Source organism: Ranitomeya imitator, chromosome 6 (assembly GCF_032444005.1).
Source record: "Ranitomeya imitator isolate aRanImi1 chromosome 6, aRanImi1.pri, whole genome shotgun sequence".
NCBI classification, from domain to species: Eukaryota; Metazoa; Chordata; class Amphibia; order Anura; family Dendrobatidae; genus Ranitomeya; species Ranitomeya imitator.
In genome coordinates this window covers 345,100,981-345,127,899 of record NC_091287.1, presented here as the reverse complement: position 1 = coordinate 345,127,899, position 26,919 = coordinate 345,100,981, and the positions used below count along the sequence as shown (strand labels likewise).

The window sequence follows — 26,919 nt, the reverse complement described above, 5'->3', positions numbered from 1 at the left end:
TTGTTGACCTTTTCGGAAAGTAACATCGCAAATTAAGTTTCTTGAACAAAATCTATTTACTTTGTGTTTTCCTATAGTTTATAATAAGTAGGGAGGCTACAATTATGTCAATTTGCCGTGCAAGGACTTTGAAATGAAATTTGAGAAGCTAATCTTTTGTTCACATTTTTTTCATGTTCTAGTAGGTTTCTGGGTCCTAAGAAATATTTTAGAAACTATTCAGTTATTGTATAATGGTCCTTATGGACTATTAACAATATAGTTTTATGCAAAGCATGTTATTTAGGGGCGAAGGAAGTTAATTCTGCAGCATGAAATGTTAAATGTGTTTTTCTGGACCATAATATTGATGACGTGTTCTTATCATAAGCTATTAATATCAGATCAATGATAGTGGAGGCCTGATTCCTGTAACCTTTCTATAGGACTTTACCTGGTAGAGAAGTAGATCATGCAGGGTGTTGTGTCCTTACGCTTAACTCATCACTGAGAGTTGCTAATCGTGGCCTAAATGATCTGATATTGATGCTAGGGATAGGACAAAAATATAATTTTGACACTTCTACTGTAGTGGTGCCAAGGTCTTCAAATTGGTCTTACCTGGGTTGGAACCCTACTTGTACATCCATAGAGAGCAGTGCCATGTGTCACCTCCTTCTTCGTAGTAAGAATAGACCATCGGTATTATAGTATTATTATTGTTATTTATTATTATAGCGCCATTTATTCCATGGCGCTTCACAGTTGAGAAGGGGTATACATAGTAAAAACAAGTACAATAATCTTAAGCAATACAAGTCACGACTGGTACAGGAGGAGAAAGGACCCTGCCCTCTAGGGCTCACAATCTACAAGGGATGGGTGAGGATACAGTAGGTGAGGGTAGAGCTGGTTGTGCTGCGGTTTGGTAAATCAGTGGTTACTGCAGGTTACTACAGGCTTGTCGGAAGAGGTAGATCTTCAGGTTCTTTTTGAAGGTTTCGATGGTAGGTGAGAGTCTGATATGTTGTTGTAGAGAGTTCCAGAGTAGGAGTGATGCGCGAGAGAAATCTTGTATGCGATTGTGGGAAGAGGAGATAAGAGGGGAGTAGAGAAGGAGATCTTGTGAGGATTGGAGGTTGCGTGCAGGTAAGTACCGGGAGACGAGGTCACAGATATACGGAGGACACAGACTGTGGATGGCTTTCTATGTCATGGATAGGGTTTTGTACTTGAGTCTATGGGTAATGGGGAGCCAGTGCAGGGATTGACAGAGGGGAAAGGCCGGGGAATAGCGGGAGGACAGGTGAATTAGTGGGGCAGCAGAGTTTAGAATAGATTGGAGCGGTGCGAGAGTGTTCCAGGGGAGGCCACAGAGCAGGAGGTTGCAGTATTCATGGCGGGAGATGATGAGGGCATGGACTAGGGTTTTTGCAGATTCTTGGTTGAGGAATGTACGGATCCGTGAAATATTTTTGAGTTGAAGTCGGCAAGAAGTGGAAAGGGCTTGGATATGTGGTTTGAAAGAGAGATCAGTGTCAAGGATTACCCCGAGGCAGCAAGCTTGTGGGACTGGGGAGAGTGGGCAGCCATTTACTTTAATAGATAGGTCCTTTGGGGGGGGTCGCATGAGATGGGGGAAAGATGATGAATTATGTTTTGTCCATGTTAAGTTTTAGAAATCTAGTGGAGAAGAAGGATGAAATAGCAGACAGACATTTTGGGATTCTGGTTAGTAGGGTGGTGATATCTGGTCCAGAGATGTGGATCTGTGTGTCATCAGCATAGAGGTGATACTGAAAGCTGTGAGATTCTATGAGCTGTCCAAGGCCAAAGGTATAGATGGAGAAGAGCAGAGGCCCTAGGACTGAACCTTGTGGGACTCCGACAGATAGGGGGGGCGAGGTGAGGAGGCGATGTGCGAGTGGGAGACGCTGAATGTCCGGTCTGTTAGGTATGACGAGATCCAGGATGGGGCCAAGTCTGTGATGTCAAGGGATGAGAGAGTCTGTAATAATAGGGAATGGTCCACTGTGTCAAAGGCAGAGGACAAGTCCAGGAGGAGGAGAACAGAGTATTGTCGCTTGGCCTTGGCGGTTAATAGGTAATTGGTGACCTTAGTTAGGGCAGTTTCAGTGGAGTGATGTGACCGGAAGCCAGATTGTAAGCGGTCGAAGAGGGAGCAAGAAGAGAGGTGGGAGGACAGTTCAAGATAGACGTGTTGTTCCAGTAGTTTTGAGGCATAAGGGAGAAGTGATATAGGGCGATAGCTAGATACAGAGGATGGGTCAAGAGAGGGCTTTTTCAGGATTGGTGTGATTGAGGCATGTTTAAAGCTTGAGGGAAAAACACCAGTTGTTAGTGATAGTTTGAACAGATGGGTTAGAGTTGGGATGAAGACTGTGGTGAGGTTTGGGATGAAGTGGGATGGGATCAGGTCAAGTGTACAGGTGGTGAGATGCGTTCTTGAGAGTAGAGTGGAGAGTTCATCTTCTGTAATGGTAGAGAAGTTGGTTTTGGAGCAGGAGGGCTGGGCATTTAGCAGGAAGGGCTCTGAGGGTTGTCGACCAAAACTGTCTCTGATGTTATCAACCTTCTGCTTGAAAAATGAGGCAAAGTCTTCAGCTGAGATGAGTGGGGGGGGAGGAGGTGCTGGAGAGAATTTGAGGTGTTAAATAACTGTTTATGGTTGTGAGACAGGGAGGATATAAGAGAAGAGAAGTAGGTTTGTTTAGCTGTGGCGAGTGTGGCCTTGAAAGTAGTGAGTGACTGTTTGAATGTGATGAAGTGCTCGTTAGAGTGGGATCTTTTCCATCTCTGCTCAGCAGCCCTGGAAGCTCGCCTCAGTTCTTTGGTCAGTCTGGTATGCCAGGGCTGTCTGTTGATTTTGCAAGCTTTGATATGTATGAGAGGGGCAACCGATTTCAAAGCTACAGCAATTGTGGTGTTATATAGAGTGGCAGCGGCATCCTTACTTATGTCTGTAAGAGGGAGGAGGGATTCAGAGAGTGAGTGTAGATCGAGGTGTTTAAGATTTCTGGGAGGGTGTGCAAGTTTGTGGGGTGGGGATTGTAGACAAGAAGTGGAGAGGGAAGAGGATGTGAGTAGGTGGTGAAGCTGAGGTCCAGTGTGTGGCCATCATCGTGAGTGGCTGCAGAAGAACATTGAGTGAGGCTGAAGGAGGAAGTGAGATAGAAGCTTAGTGGCAGCTGAGAGGGAAGTGTCAATGGGGATGTTGAAGTTGCCCATGATGATGGTGGGGATGTCAGCGGAGAGGAAATTAAGTAGCCAGGTGGGAAAGTGGTCAAAGAAGGTGGTGGCTGGCCCTGGGGGGCGGTAAATGGCAGCCAGTTGGAGGTTGGGGGGGAGCAGATGCGCACAGAGTGCACCTCAAAGGAAGAGAGGGTAACAGAGGGTGGCAATGGGATTGGGCTGAAGGAGCAGTTATCTGACAGGAGAAAACCAACTCCTCCACCATGCTTGCTGCTGGGACGGGGTGTGTGGGAAAGGTGGAATCCACTATACCAAAGTGCAGCAGGAGAGGCTGTGTCAGGAGGTGTGAGCCAGGTTTCGGTGATGGCGAGGAAGGAAAGTTTGTTAGTAATAAAAAGATCATGATTGTAGGAAAGTTTGTTGCAAACAAAGCGAGCGTTCCACAGAGCTCCTGTTAGTGGGACTGTGGAAGCGGGGGTATCAGGAAAACCACTTAAGGTTAACCAGGGGTATAGCATGGATTGCCAATGTCTTAGGCAATATTAGTATTTTGCGCCCCATAACCCATGGACAGTTAGCACTCAGAGTCCCTTCCATCAGTCATTATTTATCCCTTCATTCCCCCAAAAAACAATAATTGTACTGTATTTAAAGAAAATTCCTACATAGCTATAATTTGACATTTGACCCTGTAGTATAAAATACAATTTTAGAAATTATGCATTTATATCTTTTTATTACTTTTCTTTTTATTTAACTATTTTATTATGCTAGCTCTAAAACTAACACTGTCTGTAACTTTATGAGCCCTGGTTCTGACCTTAGACCTAAGTATGTTAAACTCGAAAGTCTATTATAATAGTAGTGGGTTTTGTTATCTGGGGTTTTTTCACATGGAACACTTTTTTTTTCTTTAAATTTAGTACAGCTCCTGCAAGAGGTATTTGTTACCTCTCTCACAAAATTACAAGTGAAAGCAGAAGCTTAGAGCTGTAGGAGAGCACAGCAGCCTTCGTAGTATCAGTCGCTACCCAAACAGCAAGATTGTCATTAACTAAAAACTAAAAACTAAACTAAAAACTAAAAACTAAAAAACTATAGGGAGAAAAATACTTTATCTAAAAAACTAATTAAAGCTGCCAAAAAGGAAACAGAGAAGCACATTGCTAAGGAGAGTAAAACTAATCCCAAACTGTTCTTCAACTATATCAATAGTAAAAGAATAAAAACTGAAAATGTAGGCCCCTTAAAAAATAGTGAGGAAAGAATGGTTGTAGATGACGAGGAAAAAGCTAACATATTAAACACCTTCTTCTCCACGGTATTCACGGTGGAAAATGAAATGCTAGGTGAAATCCCAAGAAACAATGAAAACCCTATATTAAGGGTCACCAATCTAACCCAAGAAGAGGTGCGAAACCGGCTAAATAAGATTAAAATAGATAAATCTCCGGGTCCGGATGGCATACACCCACGAGTACTAAGAGAACTAAGTAATGTAATAGATAAACCATTATTTCTTATTTTTAGTGACTCTATAGCGACAGGGTCTGTTCCGCAGGACTGGCGCATAGCAAATGTGGTGCCAATATTCAAAAAGGGCTCTAAAAGTGAACCTGGAAATTATAGGCCAGTAAGTCTAACCTCTATTGTTGGTAAAATATTTGAAGGGTTTCTGAGGGATGTTATTCTGGATTATCTCAATGAGAATAACTGTTTAACTCCATATCAGCATGGGTTTATGAGAAATCGCTCCTGTCAAACCAATCTAATCAGTTTTTATGAAGAGGTAAGCTATAGACTGGACCACGGTGAGTCATTGGACGTGGTATATCTCGATTTTTCCAAAGCGTTTGATACCGTGCCGCACAAGAGGTTGGTACACAAAATGAGAATGCTTGGTCTGGGGGAAAATGTGTGTAAATGGGTTAGTAACTGGCTTAGTGATAGAAAGCAGAGGGTGGTTATAAATGGTATAGTCTCTAACTGGGTCGCTGTGACCAGTGGGGTACCGCAGGGGTCAGTATTGGGACCTGTTCTCTTCAACATATTCATTAATGATCTGGTAGAAGGTTTACACAGTAAAATATCGATATTTGCAGATGATACAAAACTATGTAAAGCAGTTAATACAAGAGAAGATAGTATTCTGCTACAGATGGATCTGGATAAGTTGGAAACTTGGGCTGAAAGGTGGCAGATGAGGTTTAACAATGATAAATGTAAGGTTATACACATGGGAAGAGGGAATCAATATCACCATTACACACTGAACGGGAAACCACTGGGTAAATCTGACAGGGAGAAGGACTTGGGGATCCTAGTTAATGATAAACTTACCTGGAGCAGCCAGTGCCAGGCAGCAGCTGCCAAGGCAAACAGGATCATGGGGTGCATTAAAAGAGGTCTGGATACACATGATGAGAGCATTATACTGCCTCTGTACAAATCCCTAGTTAGACCGCACATGGAGTACTGTGTCCAGTTTTGGGCACCGGTGCTCAGGAAGGATATAATGGAACTAGAGAGAGTACAAAGGAGGGCAACAAAATTAATAAAGGGGATGGGAGAACTACAATACCCAGATAGATTAGCGAAATTAGGATTATTTAGTCTAGAAAAAAGACGACTGAGGGGCGATCTAATAACCATGTATAAGTATATAAGGGGACAATACAAATATCTCGCTGAGGATCTGTTTATACCAAGGAAGGTGACGGGCACAAGGGGGCATTCTTTGCGTCTGGAGGAGAGAAGGTTTTTCCACCAACATAGAAGAGGATTCTTTACTGTTAGGGCAGTGAGAATCTGGAATTGCTTGCCTGAGGAGGTGGTGATGGCGAACTCAGTCGAGGGGTTCAAGAGAGGCCTGGATGTCTTCCTGGAGCAGAACAATATTGTATCATACAATTATTAGGTTCTGTAGAAGGACGTAGATCTGGGTACTTATTATGATGGAATATAGGCTGAACTGGATGGACAAATGTCTTTTTTCGGCCTTACTAACTATGTTACTATGTTACTATGTCATTGGCAGCTGCGCTCTGGCATCAACTAGGGCTAGTTTCACACTAGTGTTTACCTGATCTGCGGCGGGCTGCGGACTTCCTCCGTGAAGCTCCGCCCTCGGCCGCACCTCTGCCGCTAGCTCCGCCTACTTCTGCATGCGACCCGCATGCGGCCTGCGTACCTATCTTTAACATTAGGTACGCAGGTCATGCGGCTGTATGCGGATGGTGCCGCATGCGTCGTTTTGACGATGCGGGAAAAAAAATGCTATAGGCTGCGTCTACGCTGGTCGCTGCATCATCAAAACGACGCATGCGGCAGCATCTGCATACAGCCGCACGACCTGCGTACCTAATGTTAAAGATAGGTACGCAGGCCGCATGCAGAAGTAGGGAAACGCTAATGTGAAACCGGCCTAAGATTACAAAGCTCATTTCTTCATACTGATAGCCCTGTTGCTGCCTATGCAGGGCACAGAGGCTGATTATAAGCTCACCTTGATTGCTGCACTCTGTGAGGAATGGGTGTCACCAACCTAGATGTCAAAACAATCCCTGTCATGTAGCTCACCAGGTGGGCGCTCGCTGTCTCTCTGCTCCACTAGAAGTGGCAAGGGTTGAAATTTGGTGCAGCTATAGAATTTGACACTCTGGGCAATCGACCCTGTGGCCCCGACCATGCTGCACTACTGACGGCAACAACCAATTATGCTATGTGAGGGTCCAACCACAAGGACCCACACCAATCTTCAGAAAGGGTTTTTTTTTATCCCCAATGAGACACTTTTATTCCTATAAATATAAAACAGCAATCGGCCCCCAGCCATTCAATACATGCCAGATACACCATGGGGGGCCTGTGAACTACATCTTGGATTCCTCTGCTGATACCAGCCTCCTGATTAACTATGAACATTGGGGAAACGTGTAGAGGTCCTATCTGGGAATGATAAGTGTCTGTTTTTTTCAAACTACCAATATGAGGAATACATTGTTTTCTATTTAATATTGACCATGCTGCTTGCTGTTTGGTCCACTATTTTTGACTATTATCCTGGGATATTGATTTCTCTGGTGACTAATTATCACAGGGACATATATGGCAGTTGATGGATTGCTTCTGTGGAGCGGGGCCTTCATATTAGTTCATCCCTTAGTGTTCCAACCTCTGCGGCTAGGCAGTATCAGTATATTCTAACAGTTGTAGGGTATTTTCAGGGTCATCTGGTATCACAGTAGGCCATCTTTTCTAGGATCTCCCTCCTTGGATGCTCTCTCTAAGGCTGATTCGGTGCATTACTTTGTCTTGTCTGCTTATTGTTGGAGCGTTATATACTTTTAATGGATATCTAAGAAATTGCTATTTTAAGTAGATATGTATGTTATTCATTTTCAAATGATCCTCATATTAGTCTGCCTGAAAAAGCCAAGTGCACCGCTTAGCAGACCCATAGGGAATGAATTGAGCAGCCGTTGATCATCTACATGACTTGACTATTCTCTCACAATAATGTCAGTGCCCCGTTCTGTCAATCTGTGCGGGTCCTAGCAGTCGGTCCCCAGCTGTTCAATAAGTTATCAACTTTCCTGTCGATAGGTGATAACTTGTTTTCACAAGGCAATCCCTCTAATTTTATTGGACATGAACTACCTCTTCAATAGCAAATAAAAAGGACTCGGAATCCCAGACCCACACCAGCCCCTGTCACGTATGGAGTGACCGTAAATGCAGTGGTGGCGTCACTTTGGATGACATTATATAGCTGCTACCAGTGTTTGGCAGCCCTGGCTAAAAGATGCTGAAAAATGTTATTGCGCTGATTTCAAGAGTTGGAGAGGAAACCTGGCGACACCGGAACTGTGATAAGTTTCAAATAAAAGTACCGAGTCTCTTTTTTTTTTTTTTTTTTTTTTAACATGTTCGGACATTTGAACTTAATATTAAGTGTTAGGAAAACCTTTTGATACACTATATATTTAAAATAGATACCGTAATTGCCTGTCTCGGTATGTACAGACATCTTTATGTAGTTTGTTTTTTGTTTAATTATTTTCTGTTGAACCACAATTCACAAGCAATGTCTGATTTCCATTAGTTGATGCTCAGTTAATTTAAATCAAAAATTACCTTTGTCAGTTTCAAGTTATTTCAGTGACCTTTGTGGGTTTTTCTTACTTGAACAAAAGGGTGCCAACAATTTTGTCCTTGTGTATTTGCTTGTTATGTGGTAAGGTTAGCTTAAAGCGGCGCGCCTGGGTGTATGAGTGTTCTTTAACTTTATTATTACCGTAGTTTCCATTTCATCTGGTATCATGTATTTTTTTTTTGCAGGTAAGCAGTCGGAGCGAGGCTCACTTAGAGCTAAATGCTTTCAGAAGGAAACACGATTGTGCCTTAGTGATTGCTGGAGATTCTCTTGAGGTTTGATCATTTTGTAATAATTCCTAATAATTAACTAGATGTAAAATGTAAATATCTAAAAGTGCAAAAAACACAAAGCCTATACTAAGGAACATTATCATAGGTTCTGAAGAGCATAGTCATTTCTTAACTTCATTCTCTGATACCTTCAAGTGTATAGACTTCTTTTATAGACAACGTATGAACAAAGTATATCATTGCTTAATCTGTGAGTCAATCCAAAATATACGCAGCTCATATTCAACAGCGTAGCGCTAGCCATACCAATAAGAGAGCTTGTTGGCGAACTATTCTTCAACAAGCAAGCTCAGGAAAACAAGGGATCAGGCATGTTGAATCTGAATATGCCCAATCCAGCAGAGATTATGATAGATTAAATACAGATGTCCATGGACCCACTGTCTATGACAGTGTTCCCAACTCCGGTCCTCAAGACTAGAGCCACCAACAGGTCATGTTTCTCTGATCGCCCATGACGGCACCACAGAGAGAGGGGATCCGCCCACCAATGACAGGAAACCTACGGATAAAAAGGCGGTACCACTCTCCTGCATCAGTTGGTTTCCTGTTTTTGATGGGAGACCTACGGACTTACCAGTCGTCGTTGGAATTCCGGGGCCAACCAGTCCGATTCAGGCAGCTGGGGTCCCTCTGCCTCGGCTAGGGTGGTGACCCGAAGCGCCACCGCTGGGAGCCAGTGGGCCGACAGGGTGTGCGGGGGAGGTGACAAGGAGTTCGCGGTCACCTCCCCAGGTAAGATGCAGCAGCAACATCCAGGGGGGTCCCTCTGTGGTTGCGGGAGGTGCGGCGTGGCCCTCCCCTAGCACGCGTCAGCCTGCACACTGCACGCCATCGGGTATGCAGAGCCACGCGGTAGGGTCTGCATAGGACCGGGGGTGCCGGTCAGCAGCGCCATATCTGCACTCCGGGCGGCCATATTGTGAGTACGGCGCATGCCCGGAGTTGCGCTGGTCTCGCGAGACGCTGGGCTTGGATCTGCACAGGCGCCGCTGGAACCCGACTGCGCAGCCGTCGGCGTTCGGCGCTCCTCGCCGTCGGCTGAGCGCTACTGCGCAGGCGACGCCGATAGGTCGCTTGGGCATTCCAAAGGCGCCGCAGAAGCGTCTGTGCAGGTGCCGGCGTTCGGCGCTCCTCGCCGCCGGCTGAGCGCTACTGCGCAGGCGACGCCGATAGGTCGCTTGGGCGTTCCAAAGGCGCTGCAGAAGCGTCGGCGCCGGCGTTCGGCGCTCCTCGCCGTCGGTTAAGCGCTACTGCGCAGGCGCCGGAAGGAAAAAAAAAAAAAAAGCGTCGGGAGCTTTAAAATGGGGGATTTACTTCCTCTCAGCGGCTCTGCAGTATATCAGCAAGAGACTTAGGAGCTACTAATCGTCGCAGCAGCAAGCGCAGCCAGCGTTATTGGCAGCAGACCAGCAGCAGTATGAGCGACCCGGCATCTCCCCTGCCTGGATCACCTCCACCTACAGCATCGCCTCAGCAGCAGCAAAAAAGGCGACAGCAGAAAAGTTACCAGGACACCGGCAAAGAACGCCAAAGGTCTCAACACAGCAAGGAGTCCAGCACGGCGTCGGGGAAAAAGCCAGAGGCAGAGAATCCCCAACCGGTATTTATGGGTCCTGGAGGTGGTAAGTTGATCTTCGTGAAAGTTAGAGACAGTAAGATTATTATTTGTCTCTTTTAGGGGAGGAAAAGCGTAGGTAAAACAAAGCACAAAGCCTGTGCCATCTGTAAAGAGGATCTTCCACCCCCATGGGAGAAGCAGCTATGCAATTCCTGCATACAGCAAACAGTATCTGAAAGCCTGCCCGGGTTTGCAACAGATCTTAAAAACCTGATTAAAGAACAGGTGGAAGACACCTTTAGATCCCTTAAAAGGGGAAAAAAACGGAGAAGGACCAGGTACAGGTCCCCGTCCCCAGTCTCTAAATCTGACAGCGATAGTGCCAGTTCAGCATCCTCCTCCTCCTCATCCTCATCATCCACTTCTTCCTCAGGAGGTCACAATTGTTTCCCGCTAGAGGACACCGATGGCCTCATAAAGGCAGTGAGGAGTACTATGGGACTAGTAGACTCCCACCCCAAAAAGTCAGCACAAGACATCATGTTTGGGGGCTTAGAACAAAAAAAGAGAAGAGCTTTTCCGCTTAACGAAGCAATTGCAGCGTTAATTAAAAAGGAATGGAAAAAACCCATGAAAAAGACTCTCCTAACCCCGAAAAGGAAATACCCCTTCGAGGATGAATCCTGTTCCTTTTGGGAAAAAGCCCCCAAATTAGATGTAGCAATAGCCAAAGCATCAAAGAAATTCGCTCTCCCGTTTGAGGACATGGGGGTCCTAAAAGACCCTATGGACAAGAAGGCGGACGCCTTCCTCAAGGGCTCTTGGGAGTCAGCGAGAGGAGGCCTGAAACCAGCAGTGGCAGCAGCTTGCACATCCCGCTCCCTAATGATATGGTTAAATCAACTAGAGGGTCAATTAAAAGGGAAAACCTCCCGAGACTCGATGCTGAAAACATTACCTGTAATAAGGGGAGCGGCGGCTTTTCTGGCTGACGCCTCGGCAGACTGTATCAGGTTAGCTGCCAGGTCAGCAGTGTTCGCTAATGCGGCCAGGCGTGCCCTCTGGCTTAAAAATTGGCCTGGCGATCTGCAAACAAAAACAAAACTATGTACTATCCCCTGCGAAGGGGAGTTTTTGTTCGGTTCCACATTAGATGACATCTTGGAAAAAGCCGGGGACAAGAAAAAGTCCTTTCCCTCCCTTGGTCTCCCCTCTTACCGGAAGCCCTTTCGGAACAAGAGGTTTTTCCGCAAGAACCCTGGGAGAGGCCAGGGAAAGTGGGAGGATAAGAGGAACAAAAACAAGGGGTTCATCTTTAACAAAAACCCCAGTGATAACAAGAAACCTTCTCAATGAAGGTTCGCCCCAGGTGGGAGGGAGGTTATCTCTCTTTCTTCCAGCCTGGAAAAAGATTACCTCCAGTCAATGGATTCTGAACATTATAGAATCAGGCCTGAGGCTGACATTCAAAAGATGCCCCCCCGTCCCTCTTTTATGATGACATCCATAAGATCTTCGGCAGAAGAACAGCTGACACTGGAAAACGAGGTCATCGAGTTAGTAAAAAAGGGTGTACTCCTGGAGGTTCCCCCACAAGAAAGAGGGCAAGGGTACTATTCCCCTCTATTCCTGAGGAAGAAACCAGACGGTTCCTTCAGGACTATTATAAATCTAAAGAAATTAAACGATTTCTTGGAGGTTCAAGCATTCAAGATGGAAACGATAAAGTCATCTATCAAGATGTTGTTTCCCCAATGCTTCATGGTGGTCCTGGACTTAAAGGACGCATATTATCACGTCCCAATACACAAGGATCACCAGAGATTCCTCAGGATGGCAGTTCACATCAGGGGAGTCCTAAAACACTTCCAGTTTTCAGCTCTACCATTTGGTCTTGCCATAGCCCCGAGGGTTTTCACAAAGCTGATAGCGGAGGTAATGGCTCACCTCAGGGAAGAAAATACCTTAATCGTTCCATATCTGGACGATTTTTTGGTGATAGGCTCCTCCCCGCAACATTGCGAGGATCAACTGGCAATAGTGATGCATTCTTTGAAGGAATTGGGCTGGCTAATAAACATGGGAAAGTCCAGACTAATGCCTTCTCAGGTCCAGGAGTACCTGGGTCTCACTCTAGACTCCAAAAAGATGGAATGTCGACTCCCGGAGAACAAGATACAAAAACTAAAAAGTTTAGTATCGAGAACCCAATCTCTCCCCTCCATAACACTCCGTCAGGCCATGTCCCTCTTAGGCTCTATGACCTCTTGCATCCCTGCAGTCCAGTGGGCCCAATTACATTCAAGAGAACTTCAATGGCAGATATTGTCAGAGCAAATCCATCTAGGAGGGAATTTAGGAGGGCAGTTAACTCTATCTCCTCGAACCAATCACTCTCTGACATGGTGGAGATCGCAGGAAAATCTTTCCCAGGGAGTCCCGTGGGTAATTCAGATCTCGAAAGTCCTGACTACGGATGCAAGCCCTTCAGGGTGGGGGGCTCATCTGGGCGACCTAGTAACCCAGGGCACTTGGTCTCCATCCACAGTCAACAAATCCTCCAACATGAAGGAGCTCCTTGCAGTAAAATTTGCCCTTCAGGAATTCTTGGGGGTCCTTCACTCTCACCATGTAAGAGTAATGTCGGACAATCGGGTGGTAGTATCTTACCTAAATCACCAGGGGGGCACCCGTTCCAAAAATCTAATGGAGGTGACCAATTCAATCCTGCAAATGGCCGAGAGCAACCTCTTATCCCTAACAAGCTTACACATAAGGGGAGTAGACAACTACAAAGCAGACTTCCTCAGCCGGTCCAGTCTAAAACAGGGGGAATGGGAACTAAATCAGGCGATATTCACCCAGTTCACAGAAAGGTGGGGCGTTCCCAAAATAGATCTCTTTGCGAGTCATCTAAACAAAAAAGTAACCTCCTTTTGCTCCCTATCTCCCCTGGGTAACCCAGTAGCTGTGGACACCTTCCTGATATCTTGGGGTCACCATCTGGTCTATGCCTTCCCTCCTCTTATTCTGATTCCAGCAGTGCTGAGGAAGATTCGGGAGGACGGGGCGCTGGTCATCTTAATTGCCCCGGTCTGGCCGAAGAGGCCTTGGTTCTCATGGATGAGGAAGTTATCAATATCAGACCCTTGGGTATTACCAGACCTCCAAGATCTGTTGTCACAGGGCCCAGTCTGTCATCCGCAGGTCAAGAACTTGCACTTGACAGCTTGGCTCTTGAAAGGAAATTACTAGAAAGCAGGGGGTTCTCTCCGGGCTTGATCTCAACTCTGTTACAAAGTAGGAAGCCTGTTACAACAAGACAATATGGCAAGATATGGAAAAAGTTTCTGTCATCATCAGGTGCAAAAATAGGGAAAGAAATTCCCCTTAATTCCATATTAGAGTTCCTACAAAACGGGTTGGAGATGGGTTTAGCCACTAACACCCTAAAAGTGCACGTGGCAGCTTTGGGAGCCCTATTCAATTTTGATTTAGCCTCAAATAGGTGGGTCGCTAGATTCATCAGGGCGGCAGGAAGATCAAGGCCTCTTCCGGTAAAAGTTGTTCCTCAATGGGACTTAAACTTGGTCCTTAAAGCCCTGACTAATTCTCCATTCGAGCCATTACACGAATCTACAATAAAAAATCTATCCCTAAAAACAGCTCTATTAGTCGCCCTTACTTCCGCCCGTAGGGTTAGCGATTTACAGGCTCTCTCAGCTAACCCTCCCTACACACAATTCCTAGAGGATAGGGTCATTTTAAAAACAGACCCAGCATATCTCCCGAAAGTGGCTTCAAAATTTCACAGGTCTCAAGAGATATCTCTTCCCTCCTTCTGTCCTAATCCTAAAAATGAGGAACAAACACTACATACACTAGATGTAAGAAGATGTCTCTTACACTACCTAGAAGTCAGTAGAGAGAGTAGGCAGGATTCCTCTCTGTTTGTGTGTTTCCAGGGTCCCCGGAAGGGGAAAAAAGCATCTAAAGCCACCATAGCAAGATGGATCACAGACGCCATCAGTCTCTCATACTCAGCAAGTGGAATGTCCGTGCCCGGGGAGGTTAAGGCTCACTCGACAAGGGCAGTAGCGACTTCCTGGGCGGAGAAGGCCGGAGCTTCCATAGACCAGATATGTAAAGCTGCTACCTGGTCCTCACCATCCACATTCTATAGGCACTATAGATTGGACCTAATCTCCTCTTCAGACCTTACTTTCGGTAAAAGGGTTCTGGAGGCGGTGGTCCCTCCCTGAATGTACTATCTATGCAATTCTCTCCGTGGTGCCGTCATGGGCGATCAGAGAAAAATATAGTTCTTACCGATAACGGTATTTCTCTGAGCCCATGACAGCACCCATACATTCCCTCCCTTCACTTGTGGGTGCTCACATCAAAATAGTGCCATAGTCTACTCATAGTGTTAAAAGTCACGCGGTATCTAGTTATGATACACAGTTAAGATTTAACAAATGTTTAGTAGTCTCCCATCGTTCTCTATGTAAAACAACTGATGCAGGAGAGTGGTACCGCCTTTTTTTTGTTTTTTTTTTGGTGCCGTCATGGGCTCAGAGAAATACCGTTATCGGTAAGAACTATATTTTTTCAAGATTTCCTTAGTATTGCACAGGTGATAATTGCATCACCTTCACAGACAATCATTCCTTCACCTCTGAAATACTAAAGAAATCTTGAAAACATGCCCTGTTGGTGGCTCTTGAGGACCAGAGTTGGGGAACACTGGTCTATGAAATAAACGAAGGCTTTTGTCGTGAATCGTCTTCACCTTTTGTGCAACTTTTCCAAGCTAATTATTTGTCATCAATCATATGAAAATATCATCAAAGGTAAAGCTACATTCTGCTCATATATGGACAGCAGATGCCATGGTTTTCAAAGACCGTATGAAACCTTGGTTTAAAGGGATTGGTCATTTAAAGACATTTTCCATCTATCCATAGGATAAATGATAAATCTATGATCAATGTGGGACGCCCACTGATCATGAGAATAGCGGTCCCATACATGTTTACATTAGACAGAACTAATAAAGTACGCTATATTAGAGCATTTAAGAGTAGGAGTCATTTCGGTTGCATCCCTTCTTCCTCTAGGTGTGCTTAAAATATTATGAGCATGAATTTGTTGAGCTTGCCTGTCAGTGCCCGGCCGTTGTGTGCTGCCGGTGTTCACCAACCCAAAAAGCGCAGATTGTGAAGCTTCTGCAACAGCATACCGGAAGACGTACTTGTGCCATAGGTAAGAGGAGCCCGTTTATCATTTATTGCTGGTTCTTCTGTATGTATGTGACTCTGTGATGGATAGGCTAGGCTTTGTGTCTCAATATAAAGCTCATTTAACCCTACTCTGACATTTACAAATATTGATACAAATGAAAAGCAAAATAGACACTCATTCCTAAGTGTGTATATGTTTTTTCAGCTATTTATTTCAAGTTCCAATTTGCTAGCAGAAAGTTAGCTTTTACAATTCTGTTCTCGATAGGTGAGAATCTTAATTTTAGCGAGCTAGGAGTATATAGAAGAGAAAATAAAAAATGATCATTGTTTAACTTTATAATGTAGCGTATAATAACAAAAATTCCAGATAAACTGATATTAGTGTATTCAGCAGGAGTGAATAATTGAAATACGCCTCTTCTGTAATGTAATAGGGGCAGAGATTAGTTTTTGGCACAATGCTGGTAGCCCTTCATTCACAGAGTACAGGCTGCAGGACATTGCTCATCTTTTTGTGGAAAGTGCTTTCAAAGAAGTTGTAAGAATTTAGGTTTCCTCATTCCCGCATCGCACTATTATTGAAAAAGGATCAATCCAAAAAAATAAAAGTAATTTCTTTTATATTTAAAAATTAATTCATATTGTATTTATATGGGAACGTTTACAAACCTGTACCTACGTCAGCCATGCTGATTCTGGCATGACCAAATTGGCATGCTATACTTTTTCTTTTACCTGATGCCTTGTCCACTTTTGCAGTTTTCGCCATGATGTCGGGGGATTTTCAGCTTAGTGTCTGATATAACTATATATCTGTTTATTCAGGAGATGGAGGTAATGATGTAAGCATGATCCAAGCAGCGGACTGTGGCATTGGCATAGAGGGAAAGGTAAGATTTAAGGAGTTATATGATTAAGGGTTAGTGTTTTTCCTTATGAGGTGCTAACTAGGGGAAATAATAAAGCTGGGATGTAGCCGATGTAGTGTAAATCTCTCATAGAGAAGTATTAGAACATAAGTGTGACAGATTCCAAGTAGAAGATTAGGTTCACCACTCATGGCAACCAGTGTTTATTATTTTCATGTCAAAAATTTACGGGGCTTTCAGGCCACTGACCAGACGTGTTTGGCTTCTTTACACCAACACAAGCTCAGAGCCTTCTGCACCTCAAAACAAAAATCTATCCATATTATTTGTCATGATTCTGATGGTGCCTCTCACACACGTTGCCAGTGCCCTCTTTATGGTCTTGGATCCAAGATATGAGAAGTTCTTCTTAGAAGTTCCTACAACTGTTGTCTAGCGAGACTCATTAGGTAGCCTAAACCCTGGACTGTCCTGTGTGGAGTGCAGACTCCTTTTTTTCTCCTCCAAAACCCGTAATAATAATAAATCATTTTTCAGATAAATCATTATTTTTGTGGCTACCCTAGTATGATATATATTGCTGCTACCTTAAATACTGTTTCTTGGCACCAAGGTGCATTCAGATAATTATAAACCAATACATTTGCTAACACAGACACCCCATCGGCCATGAGTGGATTCATACAACCAGTAATATTTGTCTGTGGCCGAGAATAGGATGTAAGAAATGCAGGAGTAACTTTGAGGTAATGGCCTGATAGGTCTTCGGAAGTCTTAATATATGTATTACCATTTGGAACACTTTCTTTTCATGTTTTTCTTCTAGGAGGGGAAACAAGCTTCTCTTGCAGCGGACTTTTCTATAACCCAGTTTAAACACATTGGCAGATTACTAATGGTGCATGGTCGAAACAGCTATAAAAGATCAGCATCGTTGGGGCAATTTGTCATCCACAGAGGCCTTATTATTTCCACTATGCAGGTAACTTATTTATCTGACGGTACACTGTATTATCCAGTGGGTGCTTTGGTTCCAGTGTATTACTAGCATACCCTCACTAGCCTGGTAGCACCTGCTGCATCTAGGGTGGGAAGGTTATGACCCCCCCATCAACAGGCTGCAAACTGATTTATGGCCGTCTGTACTCCATAATGAAACTATAGGCAATAGGCATGAGAGCTATTTTATATTATTCCATTACTGTTTTGGACATTATTATGGTGGATTTTCAGATTCTAATATTTCTTTTTCTTGCAAGGCAAGTCTTAGAAGCCTGGACTTGAGAGTGCACCATAATTATGCAGGTCTACTTAGCGTCCTATGGAAAATGGCTGATACTGCGCCATCATTTTATTGTCATACTGATCACTGCTGCATCTCTAAACATGCAGTTATATAAAAGGAGTTGTTCAAAAGTGGAAATTGATTTGACCTGTGAGACGTAGTAACTTGAAAGTGTTAAAAGGGTTGTTTACTACTGTATTACCATTACTTTTTTAACATCCCTAATCTGCCTAGTGTAATGAAAAGCAGAATAATCTTCCCGAATGGTGCCGCTCCTCTCCTCCAAGCACTGTGTCCCTCGGCTGCTGATGGGCTGCAGCACTCACATCATATAAAACCATGAGATCACCGGAGAACACAGCGCTGGGAGCAGAGGACCGGTGCCGGTCTGAGAGGTAAGTATACTTTTATTTTGACATTAGTATGCACATTATGGACATTGAAAAGAAGTTGTCCAGTAGAGGACAACTCCCGTTAACATTTATAATGGTGGTATTCCTTGCCATTATTTGTCAAAAGCTACCTGCTGCAATATTTCTAAACTAGAGGGGGGTAATGTTTTTAAGGCGGTCATTCAGGACTATATTGATGAGTTATCCTTAGGATATGGTATTAGTAGCAGATTGATACCTGACATCCTCACCTATCAGCTGTTTGCTCCCATTCACTTCAATAGTAACAGTTGCGGTGCGTCCCCAGAGTCGAACTTCTCCTTCCCTATTCACTGTGCACATCTGGCCACAGCAGGAGCTTAAACAGCTGATTGGTGGTTGTGCTGGGCGTCAGAAATCCCCAACCTGATCTGATACTGAAGTCTTGGACAATCCTTTTAAATAAGTTGTCCAATATTGGATAACTTCTTGTCATATCCCTTATTTGGCCCCCATAAAATAATATAGCTTATTCTCACCTCTCATGCTGGTGCTTTTCCAGCAGTGTCGCCACTAGGTCTTCCGGGACTCCCGTGCCGTTGTTGTGACAAGTGACGCCGGCGTCCAATCACTGCTGGTGTCACTGTCCCCGCCTCCTGTAGAATTGAGCGAGAAGAGGAAGTCCAAGATCAGCTGCATCCCAGACTTCCTCTTCATGTTCAATTTATCTATTATCTAAAGGCAGAGACAGTGACACCAGCACTGATTGGGCTCTAGCATCATGTGTCACACCCACCGCATGAGAGTCCTGCCGACACTGCGGGAATGGTGCCGGCACGGGGGGGTGAGTATAAGCTTTATTATTTTATGCGGCCAAACATTTTGATCAAGAAGGAGTTGTCCTAGTAGTGGACAAAACCTTTAAGTCTTCTATAACTCTGCCTTGCATGGCATGCCCCAGATTTCCTTCTTTTTGATAAGTATCAAAAGAGATATGACTCAGAGGAGTCATAAAATTTCCAGGTTTGCTAAAGACATTGGCTCATCTTTTGGTACACATGGTTGTGCATGTACACTAGTCAGAAAATTACTAAATCTCTCCTATGAAAGTCTCAATTGTGTGGTCATTTACTAGTATGCATTTAGCTTGTATATGATCTCATCTATCTTCAATTCAATTTCATCTCACTTTAAATATTGACCATCTCATAAAATATTGGTTAGGTATCTGTGGCTTGAAGCTGAAAATGGTAAATTTACTCATTTTTCATTTCTCGTTTCCTTTTAAGGCTGTGTTTTCCTCAGTCTTCTATTTCGCATCTGTTCCTTTGTACCAGGGATTCCTAATGGTAGGGTAAGTTAAAACTAGTATTTACTTGGTGACAACTTGGTAACAAAACTATTTTTGTTTGATTACATCAGGGCCAAGATCAGTTGGTTGCCATTTAATTATGTCTAAAGGAAAATGTTATAATTAGTTTTTCCCATATTATTCATGCACTAATGGTTAACATGGTGAGGAAGCAAAAAATAATGTCCTTGAAAAAAACAACAGATATTTTCGGGCAAATGAAAGTAATTGACACCGGAGGGGTTCTATTCAGCTGCGTATCCAACCCAGGTACATGGTGGTTTTCTCATTGACAGTAATGATGAAGCAGCCAAGTAACAGGCATGTGAACGACTGATGGAAGAGTCGTGAAATAATCATTTGCCTTACATGTTTGTGTAGTAATTGTATCTCATCAGGAATGTTGGAGAAATGCGGTAATTCATAAATTGCAACTTACCCCCTCAGTTCTCCTAGCTGCCTCCCCAGCAGGGTTCCTCTGTCGTGTGGATACACCATGACGTGTTCTGTTTTCAAGCCTTAGATTGTGTGGCGTGCTCTATATTTTACTGTTTTTGTGACCATGGCCATTCCTGCTACTTTAGTCTTATAGCTGCATATATTAAACTTATTAGAGTTTGGTTCCATTTATTTATTTTTTTATTTTATTTTAATTTTTTTTCCAAGGTATGCAACCATCTATACAATGTTTCCAGTTTTCTCGTTAGTACTGGATCAAGATGTGAAGCCTGAAACGGCACTGTTGTACCCAGAGCTATATAAAGACCTCACAAAGGTAAGCAGTTTGAGAAGCACTTGTATTAACTTTTTTTTTTCTCACTAAATGTGTGCAAATATGCATGTAGTGTAGGGTAACTGTACAGCCTCTGGCAAAAATTATGGAATCGCCGGCCTTGGAGGAATTTCATTCATTTGTTTAATTTTGTAGAACAAAAAGCAGATCACAGACATGACACAAAACTAAAGTCATTTCAAATGGCAACTTTCTGGCTTTAAGAAACACTAAAAGAAATCAAGAATAAAAAATGTGGCAGTCAGTAATGGTTACTTTTTTAAACCAAGCATAGGGAAAAAATTATGGAGTTACTCAATTTTGAGGGAAAAAATTATGGAATCACCCTGTAAATTTTCGTTCCCTAAACTAACACCTGCATCAAATTAGATCTGCACGTTAGCTGCCGCAGCTGTTTTGAACAGCTGACATGTGCCCGCAATAGCGACGGGTGGAATCGCGATCCACCCACCGCTATTAACTAGTTAAATGCCGCTGTCAAACGCTGACAGCGGCATTTAACTACCGCTTCTGGTCATCATGCCGGAAATGAGCGCATCGCTGACCCCCATCACATGATCGGGGGTCAGCGATGCGTCAGCATGACAACCTGAGGTCTCCTTGAAACCTCTATGGTTGCTGGTGCCGGCTTGCTTTGAGCGCCACCCTGTGGTCGGCGCTCATAGCAAGCCTATAATTCTTGCTGATGATCGCTCCTGTGTAGCTGAGCCGATCCAGTTGTGCCAGCTTCTAGCCTCTCATAGAGGCTATTGAGGCATGGCAAAAGTTAAAAAAAAATATATATATATATTTAAAAAAATCTGAAAAAAACAAAAAAAAAATATAAAAGTTTAAATCACCCCCATTTCGCTCCATTCAAAATAAAACAATAAAAAAATCAAATATACACATATTTGGTATCGCCTCATACAGAATCGCCCGATCTATGAATTAAAAAAAGGATTAACCTGATCGCTAAACGGCGTAGCGAGAAAAATATTTGAAACGCCCGAATTACATTTTTTTGCTCGCCACGACATTGCATTAAAATGCAATAACAGGCGATCAAAAGAACGTATCTGGACCAAAATGGTATCATTAAAAACCTCAGCTCGGCACGAAAAATGGAGACGCTACCGGTATCGGAAATGGCGCAATTTTTTTTTTAGTAAAGTTTGGAATTTTTTTTCACCACTTAGATAAAAAAGAACCTAGACATGTTTGGTGTCTATGAACTTGTGATGACCTGGAGAATCAAAATGGCGGTCAGTTTTAGCATTTAGTGAACCTAGCAAAATAGCCAAACAAAAAACAAGTGTGGTATTGCACTTTTTTTTGCAATTTCACCGCACTTGGAATTTTTTCCCCGTCTTCTAGTACACAACATGATAAAACCAATGATGTCATTCAAAAGTTAAACTTCAAAAATAAGCCCTCACATGGCCATATTGATAGAAAAATAAAAAAGTTATGCAAAATCTGACCATTCTGTGTCTATTAACCGATCAATATTTCTGCATTGATGCCAATTTATTTTCTTATCCTAAACCACATTTCGGAGGGTTTCAGCTTTCAAAAGAATAAATTATACAACCAATGGTTGAATTTCACGTCCGGTTATAAGCTTTTATTTGCATAACTTGGATAAGCGACATAACTTCTGTCAGGGAGTGTATATATGTCCTCCATCCTAGTATATATGATGTCCTCCATCCTAGTATATATGTAACCCTTCCTGAAATATATACATCTCCCATTATGTATATACAGCAGCTTGCAAAAGTCCCTCCTTCGCTTTTTACCCATTTTGTTGCATTACAACCTGTGTTTGTGACAAGACCTGCCAAGAGAGGGCTGCCTACCAAAACTCTCTGCATGAGCATGGAGGGAATTAATCAGAGAGGCATCACAGAGACAACTGATGGAGTTGCAAAGTTCCCAGGCAGAGATTGGAGTATCTGTCCATATGACCACAATAAGCTGTATATTCCATAGAGGTGGCCTTTATGGAAGAGTGGGCAGAAGAAAGCCTTTACTTACACACAAAAATTGTAAGTTTCATTTTGTGTTTGCCGAAGGACATGTGGGAGACTCCTCAAATGTATTGAGGAAGGTGCTGTGCTCGAATGAGACCAAAATTGAACTTTTTGGTGTCTCAGGTAAAAACTGTGTCTGGCACCAAATCAACACAGCTCATCACCCCAAGAACACCATCCCTACAGTAAAACGTGGTGGCGGCAGCCTCATGCTGTGGGGATGTTTTTTGGCATCAGGGACAGGGAAAATGGTCCAAGTCGATGGGAAGATGGATGGTGCTAAAAACGTAGATATTCTAGAGTAAAACCTGTTTGTCAGTGATTTGAGACCCAATGCATACTGCTAAAGCAACACTTAAGTTGTTTAAGGGTAACTCTGTAAATGTCTTGGAGTAGCCTAGTCAAAGCCCAGACCTTAATCCAATTGGTAATCTGTGTCAGACTTGAAGATTGCTGTTCACCAGAGGAAACCATCTATCTTGAAGCAACTGGAGCAGTTTTGCCTTGAGGAATGGGCAAAAATCCCAGTGTTAAGATGTGGAAAGCTCATAGAGACATGTCCAAAGCAACTTGCAACTGTAATTGCCGCAAAAGGAGGCTGTACAAAGTACTGACTTTAGGGGTCAATAGTTATGTACACTGAAGTTGTTTGTCCTTTTTATTGTTTGTGTCACAATAAAAAGAAAACAAATGTTCACAGTGTGTAGGCATGTTCTTTACACGACCTGATGTAAACCTTAAAAAAAAAACAGTGAAATTCCAAACACGAAAATGCCAATGAGGCTGAAAATGAGGCTGAATATTTTCACGAGCCACTGTATGTCCCTTGGGGGCCGAATCTTGGTATATATGTCACTAGTCCAAGGCTCCATCCCGGTGTATATATCCCCCATCCTGGTATATATGTTCCCCATGCTGGTATGTGTCCCCCATTCTGCTGCTGTTCTTTATTGTATAGAAAAAAATGATTCTACTCACCTTCCCTCCACTCCCCCGCCATGCTGCGTCCTCTTCTAAACCCGGCAGTAGACTTTAGCTTGCAATCGACGGGAGCGCATAACGTCGCTGCCTTGCGTCCTCATTCATATGCATGCTGACGTCAGTTGCTGGCCTCGTATTGGCCGGCAGCATGTATTACAGCTTATACATCCGGTGGGTCTCTGTGCCCCAATACACTTCAGCTGAATGTGTGTCTGAGGATGCATATCCAGTTGAAGTTTGAGCTGGTGACAGCATGCCCCTCCTCCTCACGGGTCTGGTTGTGCATAGTGGTGCCGGCCCGGGGAGAAGCAGAGAGGAGCCAGACTGCAAGTGAGTGCACTGATACACCCACCAGTGCACTTGCACACCTAATTTGTATATCAATAAAAGACAAATTTCAGCAAAGCGGCAATATAGTGATATATTACTGATAGTTCAGTTTTAATATCCTTGCTTTTAAGCTTAATTGTCTTTATGTTCCAGAGTGGCTTTTAGCAGTTTTAGTCACATGTTTTCTTGCATTTATATTATAGCCAGTACATATCATCAAATCAAATATTTTAGGTCATAATTTAGAATTGTAGATGATGAAATCCAAGACGAACTTCCGAATGAATCATTTACTTGTATTTAGGTAATACCACTTATTTAACATTGCTGTTCTTTCTTCGCAGGGAAGATCTTTGTCTTTTAAAACCTTCCTCATCTGGGTTTTAATCAGCATATACCAAGGTAAGAAGGGCTCATTTAGCTAGGCAAAAGGGATTTTTGTCTGTCTTGAGTGTTTTTCCTCCAAGTTTGCTTCCGCCAGCTTAAAATTTTATCAACAGTCGTATATTGCTTTCTTTTTATCAGGTAAATCGATAGTCCGGCAGTACCCCTTGCCAGCATGCAATGCATGATGGGTGATCAGTATTTGTATTGATGCATGCCACCTGAAATTAGTGCTGTTTTAATTACAACTTAATACCTAAAAATATTAACATTTTATTCTCATGTTGCTTGCAGCTTTGCCGGTCTAGATATTAGGAGGTATTTTTAAAGGGTTAATTGATAGTTAATGTTTCATTTATTTTACTTTATTTCTTAAACCGTATCTATTACAGCGCTATGACAAAGGGAATTAACTGAAACTTAATCACAGCTCATAAAGAAGGTATTAATTACAGTATCAGCTAGTAACATTCATTACACATTTTTTGTTTTTTAAGTTATAAATAATAATGAGGGGCTAAAGCGGCATATTGCTTCCGGACGCTAATGTAAATTTTGTTTGGTGGGGTTTCTGGCAAGGAGGAGTCCATTGCACATGATATGTGCATGGTTTTACCCAGTCCCTTCATAACTAATTAATTTAAATGGCATTAGCAGAGGAGTAGCTATGGGTTTGGTTCAGGAAAGGGACAAACTTCTATATGGGCCCCTAAACAGGTAACCCTGATTACAACTATGGTGGTGCACCCTAATAGTGGATGTAGTAAAACCTCAGCAATGACTGCTCTGTTACTAAAAAAAAATCTATACAAAGACCAACACTGATATTACTGCCATATTGTGACCAAATAGTGGTAGATATCAGTGCAGCAGAACATGTAAGAGATTACAGTATAGTTACCGATAGTGATTTTCTTTATGGTCGAGTCATTCGTTTTTACCTTCTTTTCTGGCTTCTTCCTGCCATGACTCTGCTGCAGAAATTACAGCAAAGACATATTTGACTTCTCACATTTCCAGCACCGTCCCCATCTATCCTCAAACTGCACAAGCTGCTTATCCTGCTGATACCCCAATTCTGAACCGCTGCTGAAGTATTTGTTCCTATTACTACACCTGCTGTGTGGTGTGATCCTTCAAATGTGACCCCTACACAGACCTCCATACAGTATAATGGTCTACATATGGTATAATGGCCAAAAAATTCTCCACAAGGTATAGTAGCCCCCACACAGCCCTCCACACAGTATGATGGACATCTCACAAACCTTCAAGCTGTAGAATTGCTTGCATACTATATAAAGTCTCCCGGTTCCCACATAGCTCTCCAAATATTATAATAGCCCCACATAGCCTTCCATATAGTATAATGCCCTTCATATAGTATAATGCACTCCCCATAGTCCTCCATATAGTATGATGCACCCCATAGTTTTTCATATAGTAAAATGCACTCCTCATAGTCCTTCATATAGTATAACGCACTTCCCATAGTCCTCCATATAGTTTAATGCACTCTCCATAGTACAATGCACTTCTCATAGTCCTTCATATAGTATAATGCATTCCCCATAGTCCTCCATATAACATAATGCACCCCAATGTCCTCCATACATTGTAATGCACTCAGCATAGTTTTCCATAGAGCATAATGCACCCCATAATCCTCCATACAGTATATTGCACTGCCATAGTCCTCCATACAGTATAATACACTCCAGCGTAATGCACACCATAGTCCTCCATATAGCATAATGCACTCCCCTTAGCCCTTCATACAGTATAATTCACTCCCCATAGTCATCCATATAGTATAATTCACACTCAATAGTCCTCCATATAGTATAATGCCCTCCCCATAGTACTCCATAAAGTATAATTCACTCCCTATAGTCCTTCATACAGTATAATGTACTCCCTATAGTCCTTCATATAATATAGTGCACTCCCCATAGTCCTCCATATATCATAATGCACCCCATAGTCTTCCATACAGAATATTGCACTCCCCATTTTCCTCCATACAGTATAGTGCACCCCAGTTCAATGCACTCTGCATAGTCCTCCATATGATAATTCACTCCCTATAGTCCTCCATACAGTATACTGCACTCCCTATAGTCCTCCATATAGTATAATGCACTCCCCATAGTCCATCAAATAGTATAATGCACCTCCTAGTCCTCTATACAGTATAATGCACTCCCCATAGTCCTCTGTAGAGTATTCTGGCCACCACAATGTTCTCACTGATTAAAAAAAAAAGCAATACTCACCTCTCCTCATTCCGCTATGTAGTGACATCATCGCGTCCACTGCGCTGAGATGTCAGACATCGAGAAAGAATGATGGAGGAGCAAGCATCAGCTGACCCTCCTTTTTCATCATTGTTTTCAACTCTATTTGACAACATGTCTTTGAAAACATTACAGTATTGTAAGATTTGAACTTGATGGTACGGATGGGGTACCCGGTGCCGACGCTGGCATCGAGCCTTCCCGACCCAAGGGCCCCATAGCGGCTATGCTACTGCACATTAGGAAATAGTTTGGAGTTCCTATCTCCCCTATATATCAGTTTATTATTATTAAGATAGATTATCCTGGCATTGTATAAAGTAATTCTCTATTGGGACCTCGCCACCTAGAACATGTGGTCACCTGGGCTTTACCTATGGCTAAAGGTTTTAGCCTATGTTAGTAATACTTAACTTAAAGAGTAACTTTTGGGGGGAGAGGGGGAGTTCCCCATAAGTTAATAGTATATGGGAATATGGTATATGCACTGATCAGTCATTCTCAAAATTCTCAATCCATGAGTAAAATCTGTCTTCAGTGAATACAGACTCTCAAATTACTGAGCTAGGAGATGACAATTGGTGACATTGCAAGAGAATGTCTGTGTCTGACTTCAGCTTCTTCCTTCTTCTTTTCCTTTTTCCATATAACCTTATAAGCACCAACTGTCAGCTTTTATTTCAGTAATGGAAAGATCTGTCTTTTCTAAGTACAGACTTTACCCCTGAATTAAGAGTGAAAGATAAGTCCAGAAAGTGAAAAAAAGCAGATTTCTCTGATAAGATATTACAAAGTA

General features: G+C 43.0%; 1 protein-coding gene across 3 annotated transcripts in view; it reads left to right on the top strand.

The window, feature by feature from the left end:
- ATP9B (ATPase phospholipid transporting 9B (putative)) overlaps positions 1-26,919 on the top strand; it is a 481,605-nt gene that overhangs the window by 439,103 nt on the left and 15,583 nt on the right. For all 3 annotated transcript variants that reach the window (XM_069730937.1, XM_069730939.1, XM_069730938.1), the window contains exons 21-27: positions 8,533-8,622; positions 15,322-15,466; positions 16,273-16,337; positions 17,143-17,298; positions 19,262-19,326; positions 19,990-20,098; positions 23,787-23,844. In XM_069730937.1, the coding sequence (XP_069587038.1) occupies positions 8,533-8,622; positions 15,322-15,466; positions 16,273-16,337; positions 17,143-17,298; positions 19,262-19,326; positions 19,990-20,098; positions 23,787-23,844 (688 nt within the window). The remainder of the gene's footprint in view (positions 1-8,532; positions 8,623-15,321; positions 15,467-16,272; positions 16,338-17,142; positions 17,299-19,261; positions 19,327-19,989; positions 20,099-23,786; positions 23,845-26,919) is intronic.